The sequence below is a fragment of the Lichenostomus cassidix genome, chromosome 6, assembly GCF_008360975.1.
Source record: "Lichenostomus cassidix isolate B80296 chromosome 6, HeHo_3.0, whole genome shotgun sequence".
NCBI lineage: Eukaryota > Metazoa > Chordata > Aves > Passeriformes > Meliphagidae > Lichenostomus > Lichenostomus cassidix.
The window spans coordinates 24,794,329-24,810,878 of NC_139487.1; the positions used below are offsets into that span (position 1 = coordinate 24,794,329).

Genomic DNA, 16,550 nt, shown 5'->3' on the forward strand with positions numbered 1-16,550 from the left:
GGACTCTGGAAGATACAGAGAGCCCAGCCATGCTTGTTCATTGTGACAGATTCCTGAAATTAAATATTCCTCTACATCATTTGAGTGGAAAATTGCCTATTATTAGATATCTGAAGAGCAGCAAAGCAATCCAGCACCTTCTTTGTTCAGAGAGAAGTGCTCATGCATTTTGCTTATAGTATTATAAAACTGCTTTCATTTTCTTCTTCTTTTTCTTCATTCCACATTAGTGATGGCAATATATCATTAGACATAAAAAGTTGTGAAATGAGGGTTTTTTCTTCTGAGTGGAGTTGCATATATGAATTTTACAATCCTTGTGTGATGAGTGTGTAAATACCTATACTTATCCTTCTATATGATTTTGCTTATTGAACATCTGAAAAAATCACAAAATCTTTGCTCACTAGGCGATCACATTATTAATGGTACAAACTATTTCATTGATATATAAGAGCTGCAAGATACAGTGATCTACAGTAGCAGAGAACCACCTTTGTATTCAACCCCCTGCTGAATTAAAAAATAGGGAATTTGTTCATAATGAAAAATAGATCATTGTAAGTTTGGAAGGTAGTGAATTTCTGGGAGGCAAACATCATGGAAATCTGGATCTTGGCTGCATTTTTGCAATTTCCATGTCCAGCATAGTTTCTGATTGAAGATGTAGATGACAATGAAATATTTGTCGTTAAAATATGGGATCTTGCTTTATTGAAACAGTGTAGTCTGATTATTTTATTTTTAGTTTGTAACAGTTTTCCTTTCTCCTCCTTTTTTTAAATTCAGCTCTGACCTTAAATTCAGCTGTGGCCTTAAACTGACTTCCTCTATCAACCATCTGCATCCTCCTGCAGGTTGTTTTTTTCTCTAAATAGGCATTTAGTCCCTGTTCTACATACTGAATATCTGTAGTACCCTTCCTCAAGAATGCAAATATTTACCATCTTGCTGTAAAATGGATTTTATTTCCAGAAAATAAGTTTTAATGCAGCATTTTTGTAATGGAACAACAACAACTAAAGAAATATGGTCTGAGTATTTCTGTAGAATTGTAGGAAAAGAGACTAAATGGAAAGGGAGAAAGTGCAGTCAAATGCAATCTCCAGGACCAGTTTTCTGTTTAGCTGAGCCAAACTCTTTGTATAGCCTTGGGGTCTGTGGGAAGGGCCTGGAGTGGAGTTGGGGCAGTTCAAACTCCTGTGTAGCCTAGAGAAGCCTCACAGTTGTTTTAGTGCTCTGCCTACTTTTTCTTGGCCAAAGGCTCCTGGATGTGGCAACTTTTCTCCAAACAAGCCCCCTGTTCTAGAGTGTCTTTGTAGATTTTCAGCCCTTCAGCCAAATGTCTGCTTGGTTTTGTGAGCTTCCCTGTGGCTTCCAAAGAGCTGTATCTGGGATAAGAATTTGGCCTGTGTCAGCCTATTTTCCTGCATATCTCATAGCAGTACCTGGTAGTTACTGTGCTTTTTCAGGGAAGATGCATCGTCTGATCCTATTTCTTTGGTGACCTACAAAGCTCTGTAATATTGCACAGTCTGGCTAATCCAATTGATTTTACTAAAGTTGACTATGCAGCATGAAGTTAAATGCTTGCTTCAGTCTATATGTTGGTCCCCTATGGACCAACAAAGTAGGGAGTCTCTGCTGGTGACAAATCTGTAGGCAAATCCAATGAAATTTAGAGAGGGATAGAAAACTCTTGTTTTCCGTAATAATTAAGGTTATAAGTATTATTACTTAAAATGAATAAAGACTAAAAATAAAATATTCGGTGCAAGTCCTGCATTGCTCCAGTGTGTTCTGGCACTTATGCTTTTTATGTGCTGACTTCTTTGATCTGCTTGATGACAGCTCCACTTAGGAGCAGTCTGTCTCACTCTTGGGTGAGTTTATAGATTCATAGTAAATAAGCCAGCAGGGACTATTGGATCATTCTGATCATCACAAGCCATTATAGCTTTACCCAGTTATCCCTGTAGCATTTGTTTTTAAGGCTGAATATAACAGATCTATTACCTTTCCGAATTTCATAGAAGAAAATGGAGTGGCTTCATGTGGTTCACTGGAGCACTCTAGGGCTCAGAATTGATGGTTAATTTAGTTTGCAAAGAACTGTTTGTGGTGCCAGTAGTGAAAAATTAAAAAGTTCTCACTAACTTGCTCCAGGTCAGTGTATGACTCATCTTACTGAGAGACTAATGATTATCAGTATAATTTAATCAAAGGAACTGCTTGTATCCATAAAATGTAGCCTACTGGATGAGTGAATTGAAGCTCCTGAGAGTATTAATGTAAAACCTCCCACCTCTACTAAATGAGTCACATTTTACCAGTCAGATCAGTGGGACCAGGTCTTCCTCCATAGTTCACACTTGGAGCCACTGTGCAGTTCATGCTGACTGTGAGATGAATTCCCCGCGCCTCACCTTTACTTACAGAAACTGACCTGCTTGCTTGCTCTCATGAGGAATAAATGATCTTTTCTACTTAGCAGGTTTAGCAGGGAGGTAGCAGCACACTCCAGGGCAGCATCAACCCAGATTCTGTGGAGGATCTGTGGCTAGCACGGAGAGCTGGGCCACAGGCTGTGATTGTGTGCCAGCCTGGCCCTTTGGAGTCATGAGGAGAGGACTGAAAGAAGGCTGAGGGAAAAGAGCGGTAAGCTGCTCTGTAGTTTGAAGCGGAACACTTGCTCAAGGCTTCCGGAGTGCATGGCAGTGTGAGTGAAGCAGAGCTCTGAGCTCTTTAGTTGTGCACTCAGGGCAAGTGCTCTGTGGGAGAGAAGACAGGGCCTATTAGGAAGGCAACCACTGGTGTGGAGTGTGATAAACCTTGGTATGAGACATCAGAATCCTGAAAATATGACAGGAGCTGAATCAGTGATGTGCTAACAAACTCCAAGGTTATTCCAGCTGTGATAGAAATGGACCTACAGGCAGTTGCGGCCACTTGTGACTGGCTTTCAGCTGGAGACTCTAATCATTGCAGGCATGGCTATGCCCATGGCTGGAGCATACTTTGGTGGCTGAATCTGAGCCCTACTTCAGATTTCTGAGGGCAGCTGACAGCAGTTTCTGTCTTCAAATGCTTTGTGGGGAATGGAAGAGATCCCCACTGCTGGTGATCCATACAGGTATCAGTGAGAGCAGAAAAATACAAAACAGTGCTAGTGGTTCATCACCTAGCCTCTGGGCAGCTCACTAATTAACCCATGGTAAAATAAGGAGGTGCTTGAAGAATTCTAAGATGAACATGTAAAAATTTTGCTTCTTTTGCAATTACAAATAATATTATTTTTTAAATTGAGGTCATGGTGGTGGCTTAAGATGACTCACTAAGAGGAAAGAAAGACCTGGAGCAGTAGCCATAACCTACGTGAGTCCATTGTAGCTCAGGAGTGGCTAGGATATTTGCCCAACATATGTCATGTGTCTCTTAGCATGAACTGTCTTGTATGGTGCACCAAGAGTTTCTGTAGGAAGAAATTCCTCAGTCACCTCTGAGAACTTTGATTGTTTTGTGAGCATATTGTATAATATATTTAATGTAATTAAGTGTATTGCTTCTGCATGTTTAGGTCATGGGAACTGTAGAGGGGCTCATATCCCTGTTGGAAAGGGGAAAGGGAAAACAAAAACACTGCAGTCCTCTGTTGCAGTGAGAGGAGCAGGGATGAAATTGCTTAAGCTGGTCATCCTTCCCAGGTAATACTTGCTGGCAGTGGGCAGAGGCTTAGTGCAGGAAGCAACAGCAGAAACATAAAATGTAGAAACTTAGGGGAAAATAAAAGCCTGAAGAAGTGCAGTGCATGGCACTGTTGGAGAAGAATGAGGAGGTGACTCTCATGACTCAGGATATGACAAGGGCAGAGAGAATGAAATAGAGCTGCTCTTACCACGTAAGTCTGCCATAAGGGATTGACAGGGGAACATCCCTATTGTGAAACGTAGATTTGTCATAATTTTGCAAAGAGCTTTGAAGAGGATATTTTCTGTCAGGTGAACGGAGCACAGACGTGAAAGCCAAAGCTACAAAGGCTTGTATTGTGAAAATGAGCCAGTGGGCTTAATCTAGGTTTTGTGGTTTGAAACTGTGAAGATGATTAGAATTAAAAAAAATGAAAATCAAGTAAGTTTCAGGAATGTCCTGAGCTGATCTTTGTTCCATAGTATGTGACAGCAGTGGAGAAGGTCTTAATAAGACTTGAAGTAAAAGGGAAGGATTTTTAAAATCCTTCAGGTATTGCTTTTTAAACTTCTGAACAGCACCTCAGTGTCAAGACATGGAAAGTGCTGAATGTGATCTGCAGCAGGAAGTTAGGCACTTTTTTGCAGCAGAGGTTTTGCTTAGGAGGTGGGCAGCAAGTGAAGCTGAAGATAAAAGAACAATATGATACCAAAAGTATTTGTGGATTTTTCCATCTGACCCTTAAAAACAAAGGAAAGGCTGGCTTATTATAGTGAGTGAAAAATTAAAATTAAAAAGAGCAACAGAATAAAACCCACAAACCCCAGAAAACTCCCCATCAGAAACAAAACTACTTTTGTCTTGCTGAATTTTGATCGGGTCTTGCAAACAGGAGTCTGATAGTAAAAAAAAAAAATTAAAAAAAAAATCCTTTATTGTCAGCATTCAGATTATGCTCTGTCTTTTGTAAATCTGTAGGATTGTTTTGCCAACAAGGATGACAATAAGTGGCTTAAATGAGCAAAAATGCTATGTCCCAAAAGGAAGTCACTTGCATGGTGCCGCTAAAGCAAGACATTTTATATATAAAGCTGATGAGTCACTTAAATGATTAAAATTTTCCTATTGGTGGCCTTCAATTACACAAGTAATCAATTTAGCTGCCATAATGCAGTGTCTAATCTGGTGTGAAGTTGATATCCTATGACTGCTGCATTATGTATAATGCAGCTAAATTGTACTGGGGAGTATATTAAAGAAAATTAGCTCTCACATGATATGTTCTGATACACTTATGGTGAGATGGAAAAAAGTGAACTTACTGAGCATTTTCATAAGTTAATATGTATCTGAGAGAAGAAACTTGCATAATTTAGAGCATGATATCTCTTGGGTGGCTTATTGTAATGAACTTCACTGAAAACATACCAAATGCTGGAATAATTTCATGTAGCAATTAGGTCATGGAATTGAAAGGTCTCTTGGGCTTCGCAGATACACAAAGCGAATAATTCATATGAAGGAGAAAACTGAATTCTTGCTTGAAGATAAATATCCTCTTATTATGCAGACAGCTGGGTTTGGAAAGGTGTGTGCTGAGGGTCAGGGAAAGAAGAGCAGACCACAGCAATATTCTTTAGGTAGCTGTCTGCACTTAGAGTTTCCTTCTCAGTTAAATCATTATAAAGATCAGATGGAGGTAAATCAATAAAAAGACAAGGTGTGTAGAGTCTTAAGAAAAGCCTATCACTCCAGAATTGAAAGGCAACCAGTTCTGCTTGGAAGGGTCATGGATGGCCTGCTTTGGCCATGGAGACTTCTGCTGAGAAACAGAAGGACTGATGTATTTTGTACTTAACCAGCACAAAGCTGGCTGCAATGTAAGCATGTGCTGTGTTTTGTACAGTGCAGTGTAACATCAGGCCCTTACAGGAGCAAGGAGGTGTAAATAGGAGAGCAGGAGCAGTGCATCCTGCGTATCTTTTTGAGCTAAGAAAGTCCTTGGAGGCTGTTACCAGTGTGCCTTTTAGTCTGTTAAGGCTAGATTGCTCCAGACATTTAGTGAGCTGTAATTGCTTCCTAAGTAGAGCCTGCTGCCTGCCCACCAAGTACACCCCATTTGTAGTTAAGGGTTCAACCTGAAGAGCTTGATTACTGCTTTGTAAATGAGATATACACCAACTGAATTAGACAGCACAATCCCAGGGAGAGGTTGGTGAAGTACCAAGCACTCTGTTTTAGTTAACTGCAATGTATGGGAGTGTTTTGTCATCTTCTTCTGCCCCTATCCTGCAAGGTCTTTCTCTTCAGTGTCTGGCTTATGGAACACTATCTGTTGCTTGTAAGTCTATCTGCCATGTTTTCTCAGATGAACTCTGTCAAGGAATCTTGGCTTTTTTTCTGTTTGGTTTACTTTATTAGCTTTCACTCTGAATTATTTTAATAGTGGATGTTTCATTTTCCATTTGAAAAATTATGATGGGACTTGCCAGCTCTTGGTTGTGTCTCGCTATTGTTAGTGTATTAATAGCAATAAACATCATGTATGTATTGTTCTATGTACTTCTCAGATCTTTGCAAGGCAGGTCAGAATTTCAAATATCTGTTATCAATTTGAAGAGAAGTTGGAGGGCTGCCCTTTCCACTCAGCTCCCCAAATCTCTAATAAATTGTGCTGAACCTTGAAGGCATCACAGGCTCCAGTGCAATTTGTGTGTGTGACAGCTGTGGCACAGAACTCAAAGGGATAGACCCAAAGTAATCTTGCTGGGTAGGATTTCCACAGTGCCAGGCAAAAATAATCACTGATGGGACTTCTTCTGAAGGGTAAGTAGTGTTGCAGAGTACAGAATTAACCTTGTGAGAGTGGAGTAATGACAAATGGCTCTACTCTCTGCAACCCTGGAAAAGCCACTTTCTGTGGGTTAGTTCCCATCCCTTTGCTTTTCCTACTGTCAGTGCTCTCTGTATTTGATTGTCTAATTTCTTTGTGGGACTGAGGAATAACAGATTTCAATTAAAATAAAAACAACTAAAACCCATCTATCTGGTGAGACTCCTGCCACTGTAAATCTTCACTGCACCATTAAAATCCCCAGTTAGCATTGTTTCACTTGCAGCTGTGTGACTGACAGTGTAAGACATCTTTTCTCATGGATTGGTTTGTATTATTGGATTGCATTCTCTTGCTGCATTTCATTTCATTAAGATGAAGTTTTAATTTATCTACTCAATTCTTATTTTGCTATACATATCTAATTTTTTAATTATCTTTTTTTAAATTAACACCATGCCTTGTAAAAATTGCAATCTCGTACAGTACGGAGAAGATGATGAACATGCAAAGCCTGCCCATGCTCCAAAACATGCTGTAGTGTGATTTACTGATACTAGCTGTCTATGGAAAAGGAAGGTCTGGAAAAGCATACCCTCATTCTTGCTTTATGTGGTGCTTTGTAATGGAATAGCAGCTTCAGGGAAAGAATCATTCTGATCCAGCTGCAGATGGTGCTGCTGAGAAATTCATTTCAGCCCTTAGAGGGAGCCACAGACTTGACTATGGAAATGGAGTAAAACCAGACAGGTTTTTCTACACCCATCTTTGATAGAGGAGGTAGGGAAGGGATGGCTTTCAATTTGTTTTGGTTTTAGCTAGCTTTTAATTATCAGCAACTTGCAAATCAGACACAAGACTAGTTTGCTATGAGGAGTGCCAAAACATACTTGCTTTTGTAGTGACAGATTTGTAGGGTTTAGGAGATCTCAACCAAATGTTAACTTCACCTTTCCCCTTTTGTGTGGTCAGCTCCCTCCCTCCTGCACCATTCAGTTCCAGGTTCTACTGTTCTCCTTTTGATGCTGACACAGCAGGCCTTGAAAAAAATTAAGATACGGCATGCTGCTTCCTCTTGAAAAACGAAAAATATAAAGACACAAACCACAAAAAATTAAGACCATGGAGTTCACAGTTGGGAAAACCTGTTCACCACGTTTGCTGTTTGCTGGATTTTTTTTTTTCCTTTTTCATATCCCTTTCTTTAAGGAGAAAAATGTGTTACAGCCCTCTCTTCACCTGTAACGTGTAGGTTATAGCGCAATATTTCTATGTAAATGACATGGCTAAAGTAGATTATATGGCTGTGTCATAAAATCCAAATACAAATGCTGTTCTGCTGGCTCAGCAATCATCAGCCTTGCCAGCGAGCTGTTCAGTTCAGGGAATGGAAGGTGCACAAGCTTAGAGGAAAATGGATGCAGAGATTTGCAGGCCTTAGCCAATAAAGCACTTCCCCCTTTCTTAAAAAATGAAATTAAAATGTTTTTCTGTACTTTTTTTGTCCCCTGTCTCCCCCTTCCCCAGCAGGCAAATTCTAAGGGCAGTGTTGAGGAGTGCTTAGCCAGAAATATGCTATAGCAGAGGTGGGACAGAGTATGTCTAGTCCCAGAAGATGCCATTTACAATTAAAGGAAACTCCAAACTTAAATTTTAAACAGCTCTGGGCTCCTTGCAGAGACTGCTACTAATTAGAGCATCAAGTTGTGTGGCAATTATCGTAAGGTAATGACTGCCAGCAAAGAACTCCATTAATAGTCACTTTTATTTTGTGTATAGGCCGCTGAGTTGTAATGGTTCTGTAATGATTTTAGCTTAGCTATTGAACTAGGGGTAACCAAGGTGGAAAAGCAGTGGAGAGCTCACTGTCCTTCTAAACTACTCAAAATGCTTCCCAGGAAGGCTGGAAAGGTGATGGATGGCCACAATCAGGAAGCAGGCATCCTTACTTCAAATTTTCCTAGTCTTCTTAGTCATTAATTCATCTATATATTAGTCAGGCCTGGGACAGGAAGGAAAGAGAGAGAATAATCATTTTGCAATAAAAGTTTTATTTTGTGTTATATCTGAGTTATCTCTTATCCCTCGGCTTTCTGACTGTGTTGGATGGAGTTGCAAAGCTTACAAAATATGAGCTAAACCTAGAAATAGCAAGAGTTTTTATAGTAGGTTTCTTCAAGGTTGTTTTGGACATCACAGATTTGCTTAATTTTCTGAGAAATCAAGAGAGATCATGATAATTTCTTTGTGATGATTCCATCAAATATATGTATTTGGAATATTTGTGGAAACATGAACTGTAATGAGAATCAGTATCTAAAAGGTTAAAAATCGAGTTTTGAATTGGCATAGGATACTGCTGGGAACATTTCATATACAGACAACAGATTCACGGGGATAGCAAACAGGGAAGCAGTTCTTTTATCTCTTGAACAGGACTGTGTCTTCAAAGCAGAGAATAATTGGTTTTTTCCTTTCCCTCTGATGGGAGAGGTTCACAGTAAGAAGATCCGCTCTTAGTTATGCAAGGAAATCTGTGACCTCTCATTTTTAGATTCCAACTATGTTGTTTTCTTTGAATTTTTGATTGTCAGACATCTCATACCTGACATCACTCTAGAGATGGTTCTTCATAGAGAAATGGAGTATCTGACTTGCTCTTAGTGAAGAGGGTGAGCAGGAAGCAAAGCCGTGCAGATGCCTGTGACACCCCTGTGTGGGAGCGAGCTCAAAAACAATCTGCTGTTAAAAAAATCACTAAAGGAAGGATGTGAAGTAACATCTAAACAGATGCCTCCACAGAAGGAAGACAAGCAGTGTAGAAATAGAATGTTTTTACACAAATACTTCATTCCAGATAAAGGATCACAGCTAGTCAGGAAGGTTCTTACATTTGGATTGCTAGTGAGGAAGCTGTCTTGTTAAGAAGCTTCATCATAGCGGGCAGGAAAGCAAGTGGAGAGGCTTGAAAACAAACTGGACTGGAATAAGAGTGAGAGGGAGAATTTTCCTGCAGTCCACCTAGTTCATGATGGTTAATACACGAGGGCATATGAGTAAGTTTTGTGTAGTCAGTCTTCCTTTACTCCTTGCAGTGCATGTTTGGGGTCATTCTGACTGTATTAAAGGGGTCCATTAAGGATTTTCTAATAGTTCGAGAGTGTTTCTTCAGAGAGGAGAAATGTGAATCTGAAAGGATTTGTGTCAGATGCAGAAGAAATTTGAGGTGCTGAAATGGTGATTAGTGACTAAACTTAATTGTGTGAATTATTTATTGCTTCTTAGTGCTTCTGCTCTGGTGAGGGTATATGAAAGCTGAACCTGCTGTCAAATTCTTTCATATCCTGCAAGGTGCTCTATATAGATAGGTTGGGTGTTGCCAGGTCTTAATGAGGGAGATTTAGCTCCTGTTGAAGACAACAGCCTAAGTCTGTTTTGGGCAAAATACCTCATAGAGCCAAAATATTTCAAAGCATGTATTTCTGGGAACATCATCCACCATTAATCTTTCCTGATAAGTGGAACATCAGATTCTCAAGCATGCCTAGTATTTACTCACAGGACTGAGGTTCTGTATGCCTTTGGGATCTGCAGGTGGTTAACAGCTATCTCCTTCCATTCATTCCATTTCCAGATTGCTATCAGATCAAATCCAGTGTTATTGAGAAAGTGAAAAGAAGGGACTGGTGAAAGAACTTGATTCTATCCACTGATCCACTGGGTTTTCCATCCCATAAAGGAATAGTAAGTCTTGAAACAAACTTAGCTACCAGTGAAAGCAAAGATGATGAAAAACTGCAATCCGTATGATAGTTTGAAGACCAAGTGTTATGAGGCAGAGTCTTGTTATCTTGGACAAGAAATTAATGGCAAAATTGATGCTTGTTTCTACTTCTCTTGGATGTTGGCTTACATCAGGTGGGATATTTCTTTATCTTCCTTACTTCTTTGTATTTCCAGTTTTTATTTTGGGATTGCTGCAACTCAAAGAGAATCTATGACAAGGAAGTTGATCAGATTTGCTGCTGCAATTAGGTGATAACACTTTCACATGTGACTTTTTAATTTTTTTAAAGAAAAAAATAATTCCTACCCTGATTAATTTCACTTGATCATTTGGTTGTAATCCTCAAATATTTTTGGCGAATAATCTTTAGGCAATGGGTTGTTCATGAAGTGTCACATCATCTCTTTGCTCATGCTGTTTTTCTTGTGTGGTTGCTCATTGAACATTACAAGTTGCCTGAATATTTATTTGTATTCTGTCTTGTATCTTGTATCTCCATCCTGAGCTACTTCTGTAGCTGAATGCAGTTCAGAAATGGTGCTACTTATCATGCTTAAATGCACATAATCCGTGATGAAGAGTGTGTTCTTTGCACTGTGATAGCTTCTGATCAGGATTTAATTTCTGGTCTGTGAAGTCAAGCAAAATAAAATAAGAATGATGACAAATGAGTAAAACAGTGAAACTGCTTGCCCTGAAGCCTTTGCAAAGGCGAGTCTTTTTCAATTAGTGCCAAAATGTAGAGCCACAGCTCTAATATAATTGAATAAAAGCAGAGAAACAAAAGCCAATCCCCTCAGGGTCTCTGCTTTCTATACCTGACTAAGTAAAATAAAGAGGCATAACAAAATCTTTCTTTCTCGAAATTTTTTCTTGCCAAGCTGTATTTTTTAAAAAATAGTAACAATAAAGGCATTTTGTTTTAGGAGACAAAATCTGTACATAAGACAGATCCTGAATTGCAGAGTAGCATGTGGACTATGCTCGTTAGAACCCAAATATGATGGGTTCTGAAATCCTGTTTCAGCTGAAGGCATCATTCAAGCATCTTTGGCATTGTGCTTCCAGATGGTACAGTGTCTCCACTGGAATTCTGGTTTGTATCAGTTTTATTTTCTACCCAAATTAGGACAATAGCATTTTGCATACCTCAAAAGAGGGATATATTAATAGCTGCATTAGCAGGATGTTTTTGAATGTGAGGTCATGGAAGTCATGTAAGAGTTTGACAGCTCCTTATCTATAAAGTAGGTTTCTTATGAGGAAATATAGGCTTGCTCTTTCTCTTCCCTCATGTGTGACCATCAAGCAGTAGGATGTGGCTACAAATGTCATCTGTATTTCTTCATGCCCCCCTGCATGGTCACATCTTGGTTTGTCTCAGAAAGTGGCCCTCTTCCCACAAAGTGCCATCCCTCCCCAGAGGAGCTGAGCCGCTGCCTAGTGAAAACAGGCTCCCAGAACCCAGAGGGTTGGCTTTTTAGTGTGCTGGGTTTGGGTTTGGTTTCTTTTACATAATTAAGTGGCTGTTGGCCCTGGTGCTGAAATAATTTTTTTACTGATTTTGATAAAATTGTTACATAGTAAAAAGCCATAATCTCCTGGAAGAGCGGCATTGTAACTTTCTCTAGTCACCAAGAGGAAAATGAATTAACATCAGGGCACACATAGTCTGCGTGAAGGGCTAAGAACTCATTTAATTAATATTAATTTATTTATAAAGTGATAACAAGATTCTTGTGGCTTTTGTTACATCTGCTTTTAATTTTAGAAGCATTTTAGTCAATTTGCTGCTTGACAGTAGTTGTCAACACCAGGTAACTATGACCTCTAACATGACTTTCTCTGTTGAGACTGCTTAACAGGCTAGACTGAGAAATAATATGCAAACTCCTCTCTTATCAGGAGAGATCAGTTCCCAAAGTGACATAGATATTGTTGGTGTAGGTGATACCTTTAACCATGACATCACTTTAAACCCCTGGGCAACGCTCACATCCCTGGGAGTGTATTGCTGCTGAAGGGAACTGCTTGACCTGAAAGTCTGAGACTATGCTGAATTTCCTTCTGCTCAAGGGAGCAAAGCTGCTGGGTTCAATCAGGAATCCCTTATTTTTACTGGCTTGCAGTCAAGACCACTGAAGTGACTTTTTCTTTTTTCTCCCAGCCTTTTCATTTTATGGTTTTTTTCCTTATCCTTTTCTGTTCCTTTTTCTTAAATTCACTTGACACCTGTCCCTACCTTTGGAGGATGAGCTAAGCAAAGAACTCTGTTCCTGTAAAGACAAGGAGCAGAATATGCCTGCACAAAAAGGGCCGGAGCAAGAATCAAACCTCTCCTGGGCAGGCAGTTGTGGGAGAGCTCCTTTGCTGCAGTTTGCTTTCTGGAGTGCCATCAGTGGGGTTTTATCACTGTAGTGAGTATAACTGGAAGTAGGTTTTTCTCTCTTTTGTTTTTCCTCCTTTTTTTTTTTCTTTTTTTTTTTTTTTTGAGTCATCATGCTGCAGCAAATCTTGCGTGATATGTATATTGACCCTGAGCTCCTGGCAGAGCTGAATGAAGAGCAAAAGCAGATCTTGTTCTACAAGATGAGAGAAGAGCAGCTGAGGCGCTGGAGGGAAAGGGAAGAAAAAGCCCGAATGGAGGAGGCTGTGCTGAGAAAGACAGCAAGGCGCAACCAGAGTAAGATTTGGGACCTTCTGTACTTCAGAACTGGGGATGGTGGGCTTGCAACCAGCTGTGGTGCAGCAGGCATCTCAAAGAGATTACCAGGAGTGCCAGCTGACCCCATGGGCAAAATGATAGTCTGGGACAGCAAAAGCACCATGTTCCTGCTCCTTGTATGTCAAGGCTAGTTCTCTCTTTTGGGAATGTCTTTGTGATGTAGTAAGGGGAATTGCTTTGAAGTGCCTGTTTCAGTCAGGAGTCACTGCTGCTGTTCTGTCAGTGCTAGCAGATGTACCATGACCAAGTTACCCCTCCCCTGCTGAGGTTTTTCTTTCGCCTGTCTTCCCCACCCCTCACTCTAGGTCAGGCAAAAGCCTGTGCAGTTTCTTGGCTTGGCATTAAATTTTTCCAGCTGGTTGGAGTAGGAGAGAACTTTAGGAATTTGAGCTTGTTATGAAGGGCTCTTTGTGAATAACATGTAATATCAAAACCACTATACTGCATGAGATTAAATTTCCAACTATATTAGTAAATAGTCTCCAAGAGATTATGTCTAGGAAGTAGTAAAATAGTGTGGCAAGCCAACAATCAAAACCAGAAAGAAGAAACCAGAAATATGTTCGCATGCAATATGTACTTAAAATATGGAGCTCCTTCCAGAGGCTGCTATTAATGCTGAATGTGTTAAAAAGCAAATAAGTAAATTATAGAAGAAACATCAAAAGAGAATTTCTCCAAATGTAATTTCCATCTGCTTGGTCTGGGGTCCAAGTGGTTTCAAATAAACAGAAATACTTAGTTCCTTGCTCTTTTCTCTTAGTGGCTTTCCAGCTCTTTCCCCATTCATAGGATGAAGCTGTTAGGCTGGTGTACAACAGAAAGCCTTTTCATCTTGGAAATGTAACTGCAGTGATTCCTCACTCAACAAGGAAATGCCACAGAGATACCTCAAACACTCATTTCCTTGTCAAAGATCTTATCCTGTCTTTAAATCTATTAAAGCTTGAATACTCAACATTTCTAGTAACTTTTGGTAGGTGATTTTGAGAAAGCTCTTTAATGGTTATGGGACTGCAATCAGCATGTGAAGTGTTGCTTATTTGAATGCACCCATAGTAGAAAACACCCTAATACAGAGATGTTGTTGGATTCAACTGTCAGACTTGAAATAACTAGAGCTTCTGAATCTTTCAAGGTGCCCCTTAGTTATCAATTCAGAGACTATTGTTAGAGATGTGCTTCAAAGCAAAACTATTTTCCAAGACTCACTTGAAGCACAGACCTTTATGACATGACTAGATGAAGTAACAATGGTAGCCTTAAAATGAGGGGGGAATGTTCAGAACACCCTAATCAGCCATAATAGGAGTTTAAAATGTCCCCTCACAGATTGCAAGGTGGATGTTGGAAAACCTCATTCTGTTTAATTTCTATTTTCTTCATGTTAGTGCTCTCACTGTGAATGGCCCTCTGAGAGGGATGGCATCAGAACAGCTTCTCTCATACAGCACAAAAGCCTTGTTCGTTTTGATTGATTTGTAGCTGAGAAAAAATAAAAAATGCAGTTCAGCTCCACAAACCAAAACTACATCACATCATTGAGATAATCCATATCAAGCTCATTCTTTGAGGGAGACAGATACAGAAAAATCTAACTGCAAAAATATTTATCTGATTAATTGTTACCATGTTGACACCTAAATTTCCATATATAAATTATACGTTAAACCTGTTCAGCTTCCTACTACAGGAGACCATTTTCTGGGTAATTAGTTTTCTGATTTATAAGGAACAGGGGGAAGGAGAGCAGCAGAGTAACCTATAGATTATATTTACTCTGACAAAGGTAGTCACAAATATATATTGAGTTAAATTTCACAATAGCCCATTTCCATTTTACCTTCTTAAATTGCCAGTTAAAGGTATTGCTTAGGTTTGACTTTTGCCCACTGTTAGGAAATTTCAACTTTCTTCAGAACTGTACTGAAGTACTGTTGGAATCACATTTGCAAGTCAGGCATCTAGTTCTGCTGGAAATATTTTTTTACTTTCATGAACTGATGTACACCAGAGTTACAAAATACAACTTGTTTCAGGTGTGCTGGCCACTGACTGTACAGATACTTGTAACTGATTACTACTGCACACTGTGTTCCCCAATGTGATGTTAAGTGGTCTCCCAGTGAAGATGGTTTCTTTCTTAAAACAGAAAAGATGAAAAAAGCCAAGCAAAAATTATGGATATAAAATAGTAATTACTGTGCAATATTCTTGCCTGTATGACTCAAGAGTCAGAGTAGATGTCAGTAATCCTTTCTTATTTTTTTTTCTGGAAGACATTTGACATTATTTTTTGAACCTTGAAGCTGCCTAATTTTCATTTGCCCTTGACATAAAAGTGAAATTTCCAACATTGTTCCCCTGCTACACAGTGTGGAATGTAGTGGTTTTATTCCTGTTTTAAATTAGTGGCTACCAAAAAATGCAAAGCTACCACAGTTACATGTTCTTTTTTCCTTTGAAACTGAGGGATTTGAGCTCTTTCATCTGCAGGTTTTGTTTTTGACTCTAATACATGACATGTTTTATGTTCATGCTATTTTCTGAAGGCCAGGAGTTACTCTGACTTTATAGATACTTTTGTAGCCTGACAGATTAGAATAGATGTGAGACTTCAATATCTCCAATGTTGTGCTGAGTTTCTGAAAATTTATAGGTGACAGGAAAATGTGGATGTTGTTTGTGAATCCAACATAACATTTGTATAAAATAATTTGATACCAATTTAATTGGAATTATCTTTATAGCACTGCCTTTCAAATCCTTCTGTTTTCCTCAAAGTTTGAATAACCACATATGAAAACTTTCTTCCCTACCTCTTTGGGATGGGATATGGTGAGTTTGAACAAAAGTAGTTGATGACAATGGACACTTCTCTAGTTAAAAGTGCTCTGAAAAGGGCTTTCTGCTCGATCTGGAGTTCTCTACCCCAGCTGCTACAATTCCCCATCGGTTCAAGAGCTTAGCTGCAGTGTATGTGTGCACCCAGCAGCACAGCAAAAGGTGTGGATTTTTCCAACCAGAGCAGTGCTTGTGAGTTCAGTTTTGATTTGCTATGGTGATTTCAGGATGAAGCGTTCTTGTGTTTTAAGTGTGTTGTCCTATGGAAACCACAAGGGCAGACCTGGGGGCAAAAAGGTTGGTATATACAGGTCAGAAAGGCCTTATGCTAGAGTTAAAATCAGCAATAGGCTTAGGGAATGCTCATTAGCATGATAATTTCTTAATTGTTTAGAAACTAACCACTAAAGGCCCAAAATCTGCATTGATTTTAACAGAAGTGCCCCTGAGTGCAGGTTGTCCAAAAATGTCCTATTCAGTACTATAAAATTTGCTGCTTAGAAAACAAACAAGTCCAAACCATGAACTAATATGTAAGTTGTCAAGAGTGTTTGGCAAGCCAAATAGTGTAGTCTTTTTCTTAATTTCTAAAGAAAACAATATTAATCACCTGCAGTAAGTGCTAAATTGTGCCTGCTTCTGTATTTGGATTGTTTGTTTCCACATGTCATGAG

At 39.3% G+C, this 16,550-nt stretch overlaps 1 protein-coding gene across 3 annotated transcripts in view; it reads left to right on the forward strand.

Moving 5' to 3' along the window:
• The window catches only part of SH2D4B (SH2 domain containing 4B), a 106,498-nt gene that overhangs the window by 34,387 nt on the left and 55,561 nt on the right, over window positions 1-16,550 (forward strand). Inside the window, exon 1 of one of the 3 annotated variants that reach the window (XM_085064080.1) lies at window positions 780-12,990. The exons of the other annotated variants lie outside the window; for them this stretch is intronic. Within the exon in view, the coding sequence (XP_084920206.1) occupies window positions 12,807-12,990 (184 nt within the window). The 5' untranslated portion in view covers window positions 780-12,806. Of the gene's footprint in view, window positions 1-779; window positions 12,991-16,550 lie in introns of those variants that run through there. 3 annotated transcript variants of the gene reach the window in all.